Consider the following 17,130-nt stretch of genomic DNA (forward strand, 5'->3'; position numbering starts at 1 on the left):
TGGAGGAACTTCCGAAGGAGTTCCTGGAGGAACTTCCGAAGGAGTTCCTGGAGGAACTTCCGAAGGAGTTCCTGGAGGAACTTCCGAAGGAGTTCCTGGAGGAACTTCCGAAGGAGTTCTTGGAGGAACTTCCGAAGGAGTTCCTGGAGGAACTTTCGAAAGAGTTCCTGGTGAAACTTCCGAAGGAGTTACTGGAGGATCTTCCGAAGGAGTCTTTGGAGGAACTTCCGAAAGAGTTCCTGGAGAAACTTCCGAAAGAGTTCCTGGAGAAACTTCCGAATGAGTTACTGGAGGAACTTCCGAAGGAATTCGAAGGACTTCCAGAACGATTCACGGAGGAACTTTTGGAGCGATTTTTGGAAGAGCTTCCGGAGGGATTCCTGTAGGAGCTTCAGAAGGATTTTTTGGAAAAATTCTGGCAGGAATTTCCATATAAATTCCTGGAGCAATTTCCATGTAAATTCCTGGAAGAGTACTCAAAAATATTCCTAGAAGAATTACCAAAGAAAATAATCACGAAGGAATTTCTTGAAAAAAAAATATGGAGGAATGCATACAAGAATTCATCAAAGAATGCATGGAAGATGTTTTGGCGAAATACCTGAAGGAAATGCACGAAGTACCGTCGGTAGTGGATGCTGAAGAAAATTTGTTAATCGCAGTAGCTTCTAAAGCCATTCACCCATTGAAAGCGAAATTTTATCGCAAGATTCTGAATTTGTATTTTTGCTGATATTGATTGGAAGTGCGCATTATACATAGTGAAAGTTGATCAAAGACGAATTTATTCAATGTACAAAACATAATCACTTGGCAACGAGGATAGAGGAATCACAAGCGTCAAAGGGAAAGTTGGCATTTAACATGTTCGCATATTGACTGACAAATATCAACGGCATCAGTATCGGTCAGAGTGGCATCCGTCGGCAGGTGGATGCTGAGGTGGAGTTTTCAGCGATTTGACGATGAATCACCCAGATGCTGTCGTCGGCAAAAAGGGAAACGATTCTGGCTTTGGTTTTGTTGCTATTAGTTATTAAAAACTCGCATTATTGAAAATTCATAAATCGGTTCTTTTCAAGACAATTTTTACAATCGTAAAGTGTACCCCAGCATTGAATACACAGACGAAGTGCTAAGACAAAAAAGAACATTTTAGTGCAAAAGGAAGACATCCAATTGTTATTGAAAAAGGAGGACATGTGCTCTTTTAGGATACCATATGGTCACCAAAGACATAAAGGGAAGGGGGGTTTTAATTTTTTTTGCATTGCTTAATTTATGGATCTTTCCTTGCTGGATTTGAAACTTTTTTGAAACTGTCCAGGAATGTAGTACCAGATCATACTAATCCAATGTCCATCCAAATTTTCCGGCTGTCTTTTCATGATCTAAATTAATAATTTTGCAGTCCTTCATGCAGGTCATAGCATGTATGACCAAACACAAAAAAAACTAAACAAATCGGAATAGGAGAGTCCTGAACAACACTCGTTTTGTGAGTTGGGGCGCAATCCTGCTGAAATTCATAAAGATTTTCAGCGAAGTATTTTTGCAGGTTTTAGTTTTTCTCCAAAACTTTCTTTATCGATAAAATCAATGGCAGTTTACCCTATTTGCACCAAAAACTGAAACTGCACTTGTACAAAAAAGTATATCCTAATAGATTGCGACTAGCCTAAATTGCCCTTTCCAGCACATTATAATGACGAGTTCTACCGACTGTTTACTCACACTTTTCACTTTGTTTCCGATATTCTTCCAGATTGCCATTGTCGTAGTACCGAATCAACCCACGAGCCGTTTACCAACTGTTACATAATTGACAACACCGTCATAATCGACGACGCCTCCAGCACGGTTGCCGCTACCAGTTAGAACCGACTTTCGGAAGCCCCATTCAAGTTCAGCGCAGCTGCCGTTGGATCACCAGCAGAAACAGCTGCGATTGAAGTGAAGGGAAGGGTCATCACCAGTCGTGATTACAGTGCTAGGAAAACAACAACGAATCGACGACGACGACGGCAACCAGGGCGATAATACTTAGAAGCAACAGCTCCCGTGTCGTGTATTGTTCCAGCCCTGCCTCAACATAGTTTCGGAAGAAAGAAGTTGGTTGGAAAGGGACTGTAGAGCTGCCTCGAGGAGAGTGTTCGCGGAGAGTGTTTTCGCATTCAATTAGCCCTTTTTGACGACGCACGGCCTCCAACTAAGTCCGTCGTAGAATTTCGAACAGCCGCAACCCATTGATTGCCGAGACTTGACGCGCGGTTGTGCTGTTTATTGTTGACAAGACGAAGACGAGTTCCCCGAAGACGGTTGTCGTGTGGAAAAATACCCTAAGAAGTGAAGAAACGGGCGCGGTTATTTTAAGAAAAGCAAAGTTGCAAGGAAAACATTCCTTTTGGTTCAGTATTTCGCGCGAGGCGAGTCAGTGATAAGTTCACATTTGCTCGAATTCAATTAGTCAGTGCGGTTCTAACGAAAGGTTCGCTATCAATCCTCCTACGTAGCTCGAGTGAGCGGTCGGTTTCGCGCTTATCATTTGCGACGCGAAGGTAGAGAAAGTGGGTGCAAAAAGTTCGGTTTTGGCGAGTGCTTATCAAACAGCTCAACGTGACGCCGCGACACGACCTGATGGGTCTTCAGTTTCTGATCTGTGATTACAACGAAGGTGCCAATCGAAAGTAGTGGTCGCATTCCTGCGGTTTTGTTTTGTTTTCTGCGTAATATCGCCGTACTGCGATAGTACCAAAAGTTCAACTTGAAATATTCAAGGTCAACGATATGTTTTGGTTTTTGTGCTGAAGAAGTCAACGTGTGTTGCTTCAATCGGGTATACAGTGTCGTGTAGCATCTTATTATTGCTTAGTTGAAAGAAGAAGATGGTGAATAGAAAAATGTCCGCATTAGGTCATCAGGTGAACATGAACAATTTCTTTTCGCTGTTGGTGGGGGCCTCCCTGGTGGCGGCCAACTCGTCGCCAAACCATGACCTCAACTCGTTTTCCCAACCGACCGAATTCTCAAACGGAGTTTCGTCCTTTGCTCTACCGGCCGAAGACCGTATGGCGTTCGATAGTTACACCCTAGCCTATCTGAACTACTCGTTCGTCAACAGTGAAAACGATGAGTTCAGCTCTGGAGAGCTATCCGGAAAGTTCGGGGAAGGGCGGGTTCTGAATCGGACCGGTCTGTTGGTACATATCACCAAGTCGGACGATCTGAACGAGCACCGGGCTTGCACCAGCGATTTGAACGGAACCAAGGGCGAACCGCTGCCCATGGGAGGCGTTTCGTGGATAGCTCTGATTCTGCGTGGCAACTGCAACTTTGAGGAGAAAGTCAGGCACGCCTATGAGAAAGGCGCCGCCGGAGTTATCATCTACAACGATAAGGACGATCCGCGGCTGGATAAGATGAAGATTAACGACAAAGAACGTGAGTACTTAATTATTTCATTTAGATAAGCTGAGTTGTTTGTGTTTTTTTAACAGGCGAACACGCGGGGGATATATCTCACGCGTCATACACTCTAACTTTCTGCTACTCAGTGACTGAAAAAAATGTATTGCTCTCTCTTTTCTTTCCACGGATAATTTTTTCAATAGATAGGCCATATAACTTAAAAGTCATAGAAAGCAATATAACTTTACTGAGTAAGATAAAAGTTAACGTGTAAAAAAGTCGTAAATTCGAATAAGTGGCATTCGTTACTTTCCTTTCGACAAGTTCATAGCAATACTTATAATTTTATTTCGAATGTCGTTGCATAGATCTATAGACAATTGCCTCTTAAGAGTTTTCCAAAATTTTGAAGGAATTCTTATGAACTTCTACGAAACTTCTTTGTTTTGTCCATAATAAATTCCACGGAAAAAATGTCCAAAAAGGAGCGGAATCGTTTGGCCGAAGGTCATTCGGCAGAAAACCATTTGACCAAAGGCCACTTTTCCGAATAACACGTGACGCAAAAAGACATCTAGCCAAATTGTACGTTTGGCCGGTGCTTGCCATTAGGTCGGTTGTTTGGTCTAAATTATTTGGGCGAAAATGTCCTTTGACCGCAAGTGACACATGGCTGGAAAAGCCATTTGGTCGAATAGGTCATATTGTTGTAATTATTGTTTAGTCGAAAATGTCGTCTGACAGAAAGAGCTATTTGGCCGCAAATGTCTTTTAGCCTAACGGTTCATATGGCCGCAAATGTCATTTGCTGCACCTGTCCACCATATGGCCAACAATGTCGACCCGTTCGACCAAATGTCCCTTGCTGCTAAACGACGATTTTGCCCAAACAGTATTTTAGGCAACATGACTAGTTCTTCCAAATGATATTTTCGGCCGTATGTTCATTTCGGTTGAATGAAACCCTTTCTGTGAAACGACCATGTCGGCCAAACTGCCTTTTCGGTCAAAAGACCTTTTCTGCAAACGACTTCTTTGCCAAATAACCAGTTGTCCACTTTGAATCAGTGACAGTTTCGGTCGGCAAAACATACTTTTTCATATAAACGATAAAGACGGATCCATAAAAAACTGAAAAACGATCCATAAATAACATCTGAATGTTCCTTAAAATGCTACCATAAATCCATAAAATAGTTAATGAGATTCCATAAAGAATAATTTTTCGATCCATAACTAAGCTAAAATTTAGCAATTAATTGGGAAATATGTTCCATTAACATGGTCAAGAAAAACAATACAATTCTTGCTATTTTCCCATGAAAATATGACAAATGATCCATAAATCTTTGGAAAATGATCCATAAAAAACTATATTTTGATCCATAAAACTTCAAATTTGCGCATTTTTTTATCGTGATGATGATCCATAATTTTAGTCATATGATCCATAACTTTGTTCAAATGATCCATAGTTTTGGTGATATGATCCATAAATTTTGATAAATGATCCATAGATTTTATTAAATGTGTGGATCAATTAATATAGTTTCATTGGCCTTCTTTCCAAGCATTATGGATCACATTATCAAAATTATGGATCATATGACCAAAATTATGGATTATATGGCTGAAATTATGGATCATCATCAGGATATAAATTGCGCAAATTTGAAATTTTATGGATCAATATATAGTTTTTATGGATCATTTTTCAAAATTTCATGGATCATAAAAATATTCTTTATGGAATCTCTCGAACTATTTTATGGATTTATGGTAGCGTTTTATGGAACATTCAGATGTTATTTATGGATCGTTTTTCATTTTTTTTATGGATCGTTTTTCCACATTGAACGGTGCAAAGTAAGGGCTGCCGTTTCGGTCGAATGGGTTTCTACCTAATGGTTTGTTGGGTCAAATGGCGTATTCGGCCTTATGGCCTTCGTCAAAATGGTTTTAAATTTAAGAGTTTTCTGCCCATGATTTCATAGTCAACGTATCAACCATTCGAAATTTCAGCTCATTACGCGTTTAACATCGATACGATGCTTGCTCTAAGCCTCATTTATGTGCTTGCGGGTTGAAACGATTTAAATTTGTGATATTTATCCCTAAATTATTCGAAATACATGCGAAAGTGCAATGGTTGTTACGTCAACATCATGGGAAATTTTCGCTTACCGGCTTTTCTTGCCGTTTGTTTGGCCGAAAGTCATGCATTTTTCCGAGACGTCTATCCCCTGAAAATAAAGTTTTTTGCTCCCAGGAGCTACCAGAAGCCAGATCCATTATGTCTAAGTGGGTGCTCAACAAGCATTAAGATTATGTATGGTAAAAATCGACTATTACAAAGACTGTTATAAATATTTTCACTATTACGATTACACATATATTACTGCAACTTATTTGTGACCAGATTGAGTCAAAATCCGGGTGCTGTAACCATATTTATCTGACTTGTGCTTCTTGGTTGTTTTACTTATCTCCAACTGGCTATCCAAAGTTAGCAATGGAAGGAATGGAAGGAATTTGTAAACCAAATTACTCTGGCGAACAGCACATGGAGCATATCCATTTATACAATCAAAGCTCCATGAGTCGATATGACTTGATATCGACTCATGGAAGCAAATTATTCCATATGTGATGGTCCCTTCGAATAGCTTACTAGGGATTTTCTTTTCCTTATGTCGATATTTCCATGAGTCGACGGTCCCTCAATATCGACTCATGGAGGTTTGACCGCAGATAGAAATTTTTTCGTTACGAGCTCCTTAATCGGACCAAGATAGTCTTTATTAGCCCTACTGACTAAATCCATCAACGACCCTTAGATGCCAACCACCTGCCTTGATAACACGGGAAGCACTTTTATCATTGTCGCTCCCGTTTCCTTCTCCGACCAGTATATTTTATCATGTTAACGAATCCAAAAAAGTTTCTCAAAGTGCATTTTAAGTATGTTCTATGTCCAGTGTTCAGGCTTAGAATTTCATGCTATCCACATTTAATGTGGTCGGAAGATCATTCGATTGGGCTTTGGCAAATATTATATATTAACAATATAGTCCACTCTTGTTAAAAACAGGCGAACGCGACTAAAGCGCTCTCTAACGAATGGCGGTCGAACTATCGAATCAAAGCAACGCGTGGAGGCACATCATTCCTTCTATATCAACGCATAGAAGCGCATCGTTGCTTCCAAAGCAATAAAAACAAAACAAAATGTTAAACGTCATGCCACACATTCAATTATCCAGAGCCACCGTGAGTAGTTCGTGAGTTCCCTCTTCCCAACTAATATGATCCGGTCATCTTCCCTGCAGGTTTTATCAAATGTGTTAGCTGAGGAATCGGTTTCATATGCAAACATTTGACACTATCGAATATGAAAATGCCCGTCATCATGGCCCAGTGCACCGAATAAACTCAATGACGTTTGAGCGGTGCCGTAGTTACTAAAAATGAAAACTTTTTCATACATCGAGTTAATTTCAAATGAATTTCGGCACCACACCACACACCACACAAAAGTCAAATAATAAACCATAACCTTTTGATCAGCTCATGGAGCAACTATCCAACAACATGTTGGACCAAACATAAATGAAGCGTAGGTGAACCAAAAGAAGACGTTAATGGCCGGCTTGCAGATAATTCGAATATTACTCAACAGAATGATTAAATATTACACAACACAGCAGCATAATTTTAAATATATATTTATTCATACTATATTCATATAACATTGGGAGTTATCGATGCTGCCATAAGGGAGTCAACGTACTCTTAAAGGGAATTTTGTTTACTTGGGTAATGAGTCAGCAAGCATGGATAGAGAAATGTATATGTGGCACACAGTTATCGTGGATGGGAAGTCATTTTCCATGTTGAATGCTTGAGTTTCTCTGGTACCCCCACTTTGACTTCATTTTTCATGTGTCTTTTTCACTCCGGTGTTCCGCATGTTCGTTTCTGGTTCAGGCCCATCCGTTTTTGGGGTCTAGCAAGAGAGGGGGGTAGCCCGCGATATCTTACCAGATCATAGTCTATAAGGTTTTTGCAATCCGTTTCCAAAACGAGACAATTATATAGCACTAGGAGCACCAGCACCGGAATCGTCGAAACATTTGCTCAGGACACCACATTTCCAAGGGTTCCGTAGGCCGAGGCATCCACCTGTTCTACCGGGGTTTCAAGGAATTCGACAAGTGAGTTTATTATGAAGCAGTGACATTTCAATAACAATTGAAAATCAGAGGTTGCTTGATAATTTTTACTGAAATGGTCCGACTTTTCACCACCAGTATGCGCTGCTATAAAAAAAGTAGTTCGCTAATGACATGTATGTGATATTGAAGAGTGGGCTATCTTGTACTTTAAAATCTTTGGCTTTGGGGTGGTCTCAATCACTTTCCTCTATTACTTAGGAGCCCGGGCTACACTATTTGACCAGTGAAGAGCCGTATCCGTATTCATGACAAAATTTACTCTGACGAAGATTTAAAAAGATGATAAGTGAGAAGTAAGAAATTATAAGCCGGGTTCGTACTTTTCGTTCCAGTGAGACGAAATCGAGCGATTTTTGGGTCGGATGAGAACCTTTTTTCGGAGTTTGTAGTAAAAAACATATTTCTCCCACCCCTCTTTTCTCTAGAGCGAACCTAAAATGAGAAGCGAAAATCGTGCCTACTTGATTGAATTTCTTTTTTTTTGTTTCATCACTTTTACGCCTCACTCATTTTTCGCTAAAATGTTTGGTAAGCAATTACATAATTTTTATAACCGCAACTGGATTCGAACCTAGAACATCGACAAAAATGGCTATGGAATGCGGTCACTATAGCTATACCATAGACTGCTTGTAGGGATTAGGTTGTTTGCTCCATAAAGGCGACCCTTTTTGCAATCGGGGATAGTTTCATTTCATTTATTTAGTTAACATCTAAACAGATAACACTGAATCAACAATTTGACGCCACAATACACGGTTCGAGGCCGCATCTCTCCATCCTCGGATACGCCCCACGCTCGCCAAGTCGTTCTGCACCTGGTCTGCCCATCTCGCTCGCTGCGCTCCACGCCGTCTCGTACCTACCGGATCGGAAGCGAACACCATCTTTTCAGGGTTGCTGTCCGGCATTCTTACAACATGTCCTGCCCATCGTACCCTTCCGGCTTTAGCTACCTTCTGGATACTGGGTTCGCCGTAGAGTTGGGCGAGCTCATGGTTCATTCTTCGCTGCCACACACCGTCTTCTTGCACACCGCCAAAGATGGTCCTAAGCACCCGTCTCTCGAATGCTCCGAGTGCTTGCAAGTCCTCCTCGAGCATTGCCCATGTTTCATGTCTGTTGACACATTTGGTGCGGTGGCGAATCTTTTTCGACCGCAGTTTCTTCTGGAGCCCGTAGTAGGCCCGACTTCCACAGATGATGCGCCTTCGTATTTCACGACTAACGTTGTTGTCAGCCGTTAGCAAGGATCCGAGGTAGACGAATTCCTCGACCACCTTGAAGGTATCCCCGTCTATCGTAACACTGCTTCCCAGGCGGACCCTGTCGCGCTCGGTTCCACCCACAAGCATGTACTTTGTCTTTGACGCATTCACCACCAGTCCAACTTTTGTTGCTTCACGTTTCAGGCGGGTGTACAGTTCTGCCACCTTTGCAAATGTTCGGCCGACAATGTCCATGTCATCCGCGAAGCAAATAAATTGACTGGATCTGTTGAAAATCGTACCCCGGCTGTTACACCCGGCTCTCCGCATGACACCTTCTAGCGCAATGTTGAACAACAGGCACGAAAGTCCATCACCTTGTCTTAGTCTCCGGCGCGATTCGAACGAACTGGAGTGTTCGCCCGAAATCTTGACACAGTTTTGCACACCATCCACCGTTGCTTTGATCAGTCTGGTAAGCTTCCCAGGGAAGCTGTTCTCGTCCATAATTTTCCATAGCTCTACGCGGTTTATACTGTCGTATGCCGCCTTGAAATCAATGAACAAATGGTGCGTTGGGACCTGGTATTCACGGCATTTTTGAAGGATTTGCCGTACAGTAAAGATCTGGTCCGTTGTCGAGCGAGCGTCAACGAAGCCGGCTTGATAACTTCCCACGAACTCGTTCACTAATGGTGACAGACGACGGAAGATGATCTGGGATATCACTTTGTAGGCGACTTTAAGGATGGTGATCGCTCGAAATTTCTCACACTCCAGTTTGTCGCCTTTCTTGTAGATGGGGCATATAACCCCTTCCTTCCACTCCTCCGGTAGCTGTTCGGTTTCCCAGATTCTGACTATGAGTTTGTGCAGGCAAGTGGTCAGCTTTTCCGGGCCCATCTTGATGAGCTCAGCTCCGATACCATCCTTACCAGCTGCTTTATTGGTCTTTAGCTGTTGGATTACATCCTTAACTTCCCTCAAGGTGGGGCTGGTTGGCTCCAATCGTCCGCTGAACTGACATAGACATCTACTCCGCTGCCTTGACTTTCACTACCTGTACACTCAGCACCATTCAAATGTTCCTCGTAGTGCTGCTTCCACCTTTCGATCACCACACGTACGTCCGTCAAGATCCTCCCATCCTTATCCCGGCACATTTCGGCTCGCGGCACGAAACCTTTGCGAGATGCGTTGAGCTTCTGATAGAACTTGCGTGTATCTTGAGAACGGCACAGCTGTTCCATCTCCTCGCACTCCGCTTCTTCCAGGCGGCGTTTCTTCTCCTGAAAAAGGCGGGTCTGCTGTCTTCGCTTTCGTCTATAACGTTCCACGTTCTGCCGGGTACCTTGCTGCAGCTCGACCGCCCGCGGTGCGTCCTTCTCCTCCAGAATCTGTCTGCACTCTTCGTCGAACCAATCGTTCCGTCGACTTCGTCCCATATACCCGACGTTGTTCTCCGCTGCGTCGTTAATGGCTGCTTTGACTGTATTCCAGCAGTCCTCAACGCTGCCTCGGCAACGCTTCCTCGAGAGGCTGCACGTATGCAGTGGCAACATTAGGTTGCTTCAGTCGCTCTAGGTCGTATCGCAGCGGTCGTCGGTACCGAACATTGTTGATGACGGATAGTTTTGGGTGCAGTTTCACCATCACCAGATAGTGGTCAGAGTCGATGTTAGCGCCACGATATGTCCTGACGTCGATAATGTCGGAGAAGTGCCGTCCATCAATCAGAACGTGGTCTATTTGTGATTCTGTCTGCAGTAATGATCTCCAAGTGTACCGATACGGGAGGCTGTGTTTGAAGTAGGTGCTGCGAATGGCCATATTCTTGGAGGCGGCGAAATCAATTAGTCGTAGGCCGTTTTCGTTCGTCAGCCGGTGAGCGCTGAACTTTCCAATAGTCGGTCTAAACTCCTCCTCTTGGCCAACCTGAGCGTTCAAATCTCCTATGATGATTTTGACGTCGTGGCTTGGGCAGCTGTCGTACTCACGTTCCAGCTGCGCGTAGAATGCGTCCTTATCATCATCAGTGCTTCCGGTGTGTGGGCTATGGACGTTGATTATGCTGAAGTTGAAGAACCGGCCTTTGATCCTCAACCTGCACATTATCCCGTTGATCGGCCACCACCCGATCACGCGCTTTTGCATATCGCCCATCATTATGAAAGCTGTTCCCAGCTCGTGTGTGTTGCCGCAGCTCTGGTAGATGGTATGATTACCTCTAAACGTTCGCACCATTGATCCCTTCCAACAAACCTCCTGCAGCGCTACGATGCCGAATCCACGGTCCTTGAGCACATCGGCGAGTATGCGTGTGCTCCCGATGAAGTTGAGATATGTGTTCTTCGCCGATGGTTCGCGTACTCTCTTGTTGATTATTCGTTGCTTAAGGCTGGCTTGCAGGGCCTGACACCAAAACCCCTAAATTTCCGAAGAACCATTCCTCCTTATTCCCGGTAGACCATGGTGCACAGTTTCACTTAGAGTCCCTCGCTGGCACTCGGACGATGATCAGCCGCCTCTAACATGGGGAACATACGATGTTGTGAGCCGCTCCTAACATGAAGAACAGACGCTCGATCAGATTTGTACCCCAGGAGATGAGCAAATCCCCCCTTCCCTGTCAGCATACGGCCATAGTTCCCACCGGGGTCGGTTACCCGATCTTTCCTAAAGTTGCTCGTATCCCGGCCAGTGTCACGAGGAGGTAGGGATAGGAATTGTTGGGTAAGAGGTTAAACATCGCGAAATGGAGTCTATTTTATATCTTCAGGTACGCGAAGTAACAATGGTACGCTTTACCCTGCATTTGTCGTGCCATTAGATAACGAACAACCATAAAAGAAAAGCAAAAACTGTTCCGAATCATATCAAGCTATGATAACAAATGGGAACCGATTTGCGTAATTTATTTTGTAAACAAACATTGAAAGGCGAATTCCTGCTAATGCAAGAGTTTTCGAAAGAAACTACGGTATCAATCAGACAGATAAACCTTTCCTCTATCAGATGAAGAGATTAGTTTGCAAACGATTCATTTTACGGAGCCCATAAAACCATATTTCTAGACCAACATTTGAAAAGGGCGTAATATATGTGGACGAAGAATTAGAAGGATTAAATTTTGGCTGTTACGCTCTTTTCAAATGTTGGTCTAGATTTGTTTACAAAATAAGTTACGCCCAAATCGCAAATCAGTTCCCAAATGTATCAAACTTGTATACAGGTACGGAAAAACAGAATCGGGTAGGCATCCCCCACAGGGAAGTGATGATTCTCGTTTTGTTCTCGCTGATTTTGCGTTGCGAACCAGCCCGGTGGCATCCCTATCTCACACAACAGGTTTGTTTTGCAGCCAACATTACGCGACCGTATCCCACTGACAGTTCTGTATCCTAATGGAAATCAAATGTGATGTTTGTAAACTATCATGAATTTTATACTGAGATGTTGGCTACAAAAACATGGCGTCGTGCCACCGACCTGTTGCGGACCGTACAGCTGTGTAAGACAAATTGAAATGCATCATCAGAACCAGTGCTCTCCGCGTTTGGAGCTTCTTAAAAGAAATTTATCATGAGAGTCTTCCGAATCAGTTCTTTATCACGACAGCTTGGGAAAAAAGTCTTTCGCGATATGCTACATATCGTATATGTATACAGAGATGATAAGTGAGACACTTTTTCATTCTATTTTGGATTCAATCCATGGGCGCCACCTTTGATTTCGGAGACAACAGACGAACTTTCACTCTTCCTTCCTTGAAGACCATCACTCACAGTCACCAAATGCTTTGGTCGAATCAATGTTGAAACATTCAATTGGGGAAGTTCCTTTATTTCTTTACTTATAACCACGGTTATTAACTGAACATATGAGTTTCAGTCAGTGGATCAAATAAAGACGCAATCATCGATGTTACCGTGTTAAGTGACGTTGAATGAGTTGTGTAAGTAATATGTAATGTATTACGAGGCGACTATTCGATCTGTGCTCAAGTTGTAGAAATTTTTCAATAAGCGAAATATTCCTTACTAGTCTACTGAGTATTGTCCGTTTTCCGTTGTCTTTTAAAAGTATTCAGTTTGAACAACCATTGTTTCAAAAAAGTGAAATGAAGATAGTGATGTTTCGAAATATTTCCTGAATTAGTAGATTTTTAGATCTTTGCAGATTTAAGAATGCTTCATATTTGAGGCATTCTCTGAAATCTCATTTATTTCAGATTCTGGAACTGATTCAGATCCTTCCGATTGAGATCATTGTCATGACCTAAACTTTTACCTTCATTTCATTTTGATTCCGTAGGGGAAGAGGCCCCAAAACGCCCCCTTCTGTGCTTCTCTAATAAATAATGGATGAAAAGGGTGATAACCTGAGTTTTGAAACAAATTGTTAGGAAGATTCTGTACCAAATTAATTTGGTTACACTGGCCACCACCTCGTCAGAGCTACCGACAGAATAGTAACAAGGCAGTCTCGATTGAATTGTCAAATCATTTCCTGGCTTTCAGCAAACACGTACAGTTTTGACTCAAATTCCGAACATGACTCATATTTCGAATACTCGCTTTGAAATGGACATTTTGGCCTTATTTATGTAATTTTCTCCATAGGAGCTTGAATTCTTTTGTAATCTTGATCCTCACCGATGAAAACTTTAGTTTTAGGGCGCCTTAACGCCAGTATTCGGAATCCCAAGTACCATTTTAAGTTTTATAACGCTCTTGAAGACCATAATTTACTCTACAAGAGTGTAATAAAACCAACATAAAACCAAAATGTTACTGGAGATATGAGTCTTGTTCGGGATTTGAGTCAAAATGGTATTTTGCCGAGAATTGTGACGCTTTATTGGTGAAACACAGCAAATAGTTTACTGGTAATCTGTGAATAACCGTATCTTCTACGGAAGCCTGTTCTTTATTTTGCTCAGCTGTATAAATAAAAACTGGCTGTGTATTCTTTATTATTGCAAAAATTGTTTAGATACTCAAAATTACCTTTATCTTGTAGCTTCAGTAGACCCTAAAGACCCTCAACTTCAGTAGGCTCAAGTTCCCTATATTCCCTTAATTATTCAGATTACAGATTTCTTTGAATATCATGGATATTTACAGATTTACAGATTTATCATTGAATGCAGAAAGCTTTCCGGGGTCCAGGCAATGTGAGGCAAGAAGGCTGAACCCGGGACTGTCGCGCATAATCCAAGACGTTTGGCCGCTAATGCCTACATGCAGATAGCGTAATGGTGTTGCTAGAGTAAGCGCAACCCACGGCTATTATTGTTAAGGTTTGACTCCCACCGCAGCACACCATAGAATTTTTTTAATTGTTTTCACAAAAAGTGAGTGAGAGGCGAAGCGATGAAACGAAAAATGGGTTTTCACAATTTTCGTTTATCTTCCAAGGCTAACTTCATAGAAATAAGTGTTGGATAAGAAATGCCCCTCACCTTAGCCAAATGCTATGCTTAATATTTCTAACAGACCTCAGTAAAAATTTAGAAAAAGTCGAGTTTTCTACTGCAATATGGTAGAAATATTAAGCGATGAATATTTTTACGTTGTTTCTGGTGTGGGGCATACTTTTGAAAATGGTGAACAGGTTCAAACTGATATGTTACCTTTTGAAAAATCAAGTTAGATTCTCCCTATGGCATTTGGGTAACAACATTTTACTTTAAAAATATGAAATAAAATTTATTTTCCACTCGGAATTTTTTTAGTCGTTTTTTGCATTTTGTATACAATGCAAAAAAAATCAATAAAAACTCCGTGGAAAAAAAAATTAAATATCGTTTCGTTTCGTAAAATTTTGAATCAAATGTCCATTTTCGTTTCGTTTCGAAGTCTCGGAAGTAAATCCGAATTTCGTTTCGTTTTGTTTTCGAACCAACAATTGCAATTTCTAATTTTGTTTCGTTTTGTTTCGCCAGGAAAAAACGTTGTCCATATACGTATATTACAATACTACAGCTTCTCATCAGTTACCAGCTTATGGAACGTCCATATCGCTAGGAAATGAGCAGATTGTGTTTCTTAAGTGACATTATTAAGCTGATGCACATCAGCAGGAGCACCGAGGTCGAAGCACCAAAGTGAACATCAGAAATGTCGGTGCACCGTAACACCTTCTTCACGTCAGTCATCAGCATTATTCAACGATACACCTAATGACGATTTGCAAGACACATCGAAGACCACACGAACGTTTTTTTTTTTTGGGCTAGCATCTTTGATTACGGTATATTGTGGTAGAAAACAACGTACACTAAATTACGAGAAAGACAAAAAGCATGCGAAATAAACCAAAGTAATTTATTTTATTTTAATTCACTCGTTATAATGAATACAGAAACGTAGATATGACATAGCTACCACACTCTAATTTCACGCGCGCGGTTTTGTATTCCTAATTATTTGCATCGCATTTTCTGATTTACTGATAGCACGCCGCATGTGACATTATAGCCGCAAAACGACATTACCGTGTCGTTAGCGTCCATCTGTACCGCCCATACGTTATGAGCCATACCAATATTTACCCTCAACATTCGGAACTTATTTTTAGCTTTATAACCTTTTTATTGTATCACGGCACAGACATCGAGCAGTCATTTAGAAACGCCGTTCTACACTTCCGACCGGCATCTCACAGCTCACCGTCTCAGACCGCGACGGCACGCACACCTCTGCTACAGGTTCAGTGAATTCACCCCCCAAGTACGATTCTGTTTGCCAAAACGGAGATAACTGATATACTGCGGCGAAGTAACCGCTTGGGCTTAGTTAATCAACACGCGCACCCACAGTTTTGTCAGTGCACTTTCGACGGTTTTTTAATTATTGTGTGGTAAAAACTGCGTTTTGGGTAAAAAATTTCCAGAATTACATATGATGGTTTTACGTAGTTTGATCTATCAGGCCTCTTCAAATTCATGTTCACAATGTATCCGGATTAACCCATTGTGCAGCATTTGTGATCCGGCACTTTGCAAATACAAGTAACGTCAATTTGTTCGCCATGCTGCGCAGCAGCAACGGTCTGAGGAACTGATAGCAAGGGGATGCCTGATAATGATGCAAAAATTTTGCCTATTGCGGTATCAATTTCGTAGCGTAACGGCAAAGGGCTACCACCGCACCCGTGGGAGTGACGACCGATACGATGACGCGACCGACGTGGTAGCGCTATATGCAAGGTAGATTAGTGCGTACACGAGCTACATGTTCTCGGTCTGCTCGCATGGGAGCTCGGGTCGATTATCGCACTCCTTATGGCTCTCTCGGTAATTATTGCAATTACGAGGCACGATTGTTCTCGGTGATTTTGGGAATTTTTGTGCGTGTCGCAAATTGAGGTGTGCGCTTGAGATCGCTGGCGGTGTATAGAATGCGATCGGTTTTGGAACGTGGAGAACTAATCAAGGGGTTGGGATATTTGGAAAAGTGAGGGTGACTCTACGTCTATAAGTGTGTTGTGTGTAGTACAAGACGTCTAGATACAAATCATTTCGCCCTGTCTAGATGGTGTCTGTTGATTTCCATACGAAAGTGGTGGCTTTATAATTATTACCTACTGAAACATGCGTTACATATGAATAAGAATCATTAATAAAAAAATTAGGTCGCTGGGAGGCTAAATATGTCATTAATTGAGTCGCTGGAAATTGAGATATTGACCCGCGATGGCAAATTGTGATGAATATACATACATCTGAATATAACAAGAATTTTTATAATCGTTTTTTTTTTTAATATATTTTTTAGGTAAGGGTGGAAATGTTCAAGCTGGCTCCTCCCAATAATTACTTTTTGCGTTTTTGGTAAATTGCAATGTTTTTGTTTCTAAAGTATCATTTTTATACACCATTCAAAAGCGCCTAAGCAGATCGACGCAATAGGTAATAATGTAATAATAGCTCCTTCTAGAATTTTGCGTTTAGTATTAAAGTAGTAAAAGTATATTTTATGCAACATTTAACCAATAAAACAATTTAGTACCCCACATTACCCTGCTGTAAAACAACATGCACTACATTGTTCAACTCTTAAGCTTTGAGAACCATGAATAAAATTCTGCCTGAATTCAGCATTTTGTGAGATACAGCTTTTTGAAAATTGTCTATTGTTTGGTAAAATACTTTTCTTAATCACATTTCATGTGAATTATTCACTAACAACTGGTACCGTGAGCGTGCCTTATTCTGCGCGGCTCCTAATTCTGCGCACTTTGACACTAAAACATTTCATCAAAAAGTTGGGAAT

General features: G+C 41.7%; 1 protein-coding gene across 1 annotated transcript in view; it reads left to right on the forward strand.

Moving 5' to 3' along the window:
* LOC134204249 (E3 ubiquitin-protein ligase goliath-like) overlaps positions 1-15,919 on the forward strand; it is a 49,707-nt gene extending 33,788 nt beyond the window's left edge. Inside the window, exons 2-3 of the mRNA XM_062679070.1 lie at positions 1,766-3,441; positions 15,837-15,919. Of these exons, the coding sequence (XP_062535054.1) occupies positions 2,886-3,441; positions 15,837-15,919 (639 nt within the window). The 5' untranslated portion in view covers positions 1,766-2,885. The remainder of the gene's footprint in view (positions 1-1,765; positions 3,442-15,836) is intronic.
* The last annotated feature ends 1,211 nt before the right edge of the window (positions 15,920-17,130 follow it).

The sequence above is a fragment of the Armigeres subalbatus genome, unplaced genomic scaffold (assembly GCF_024139115.2).
Source record: "Armigeres subalbatus isolate Guangzhou_Male unplaced genomic scaffold, GZ_Asu_2 Contig486, whole genome shotgun sequence".
NCBI classification, from domain to species: Eukaryota; Metazoa; Arthropoda; class Insecta; order Diptera; family Culicidae; genus Armigeres; species Armigeres subalbatus.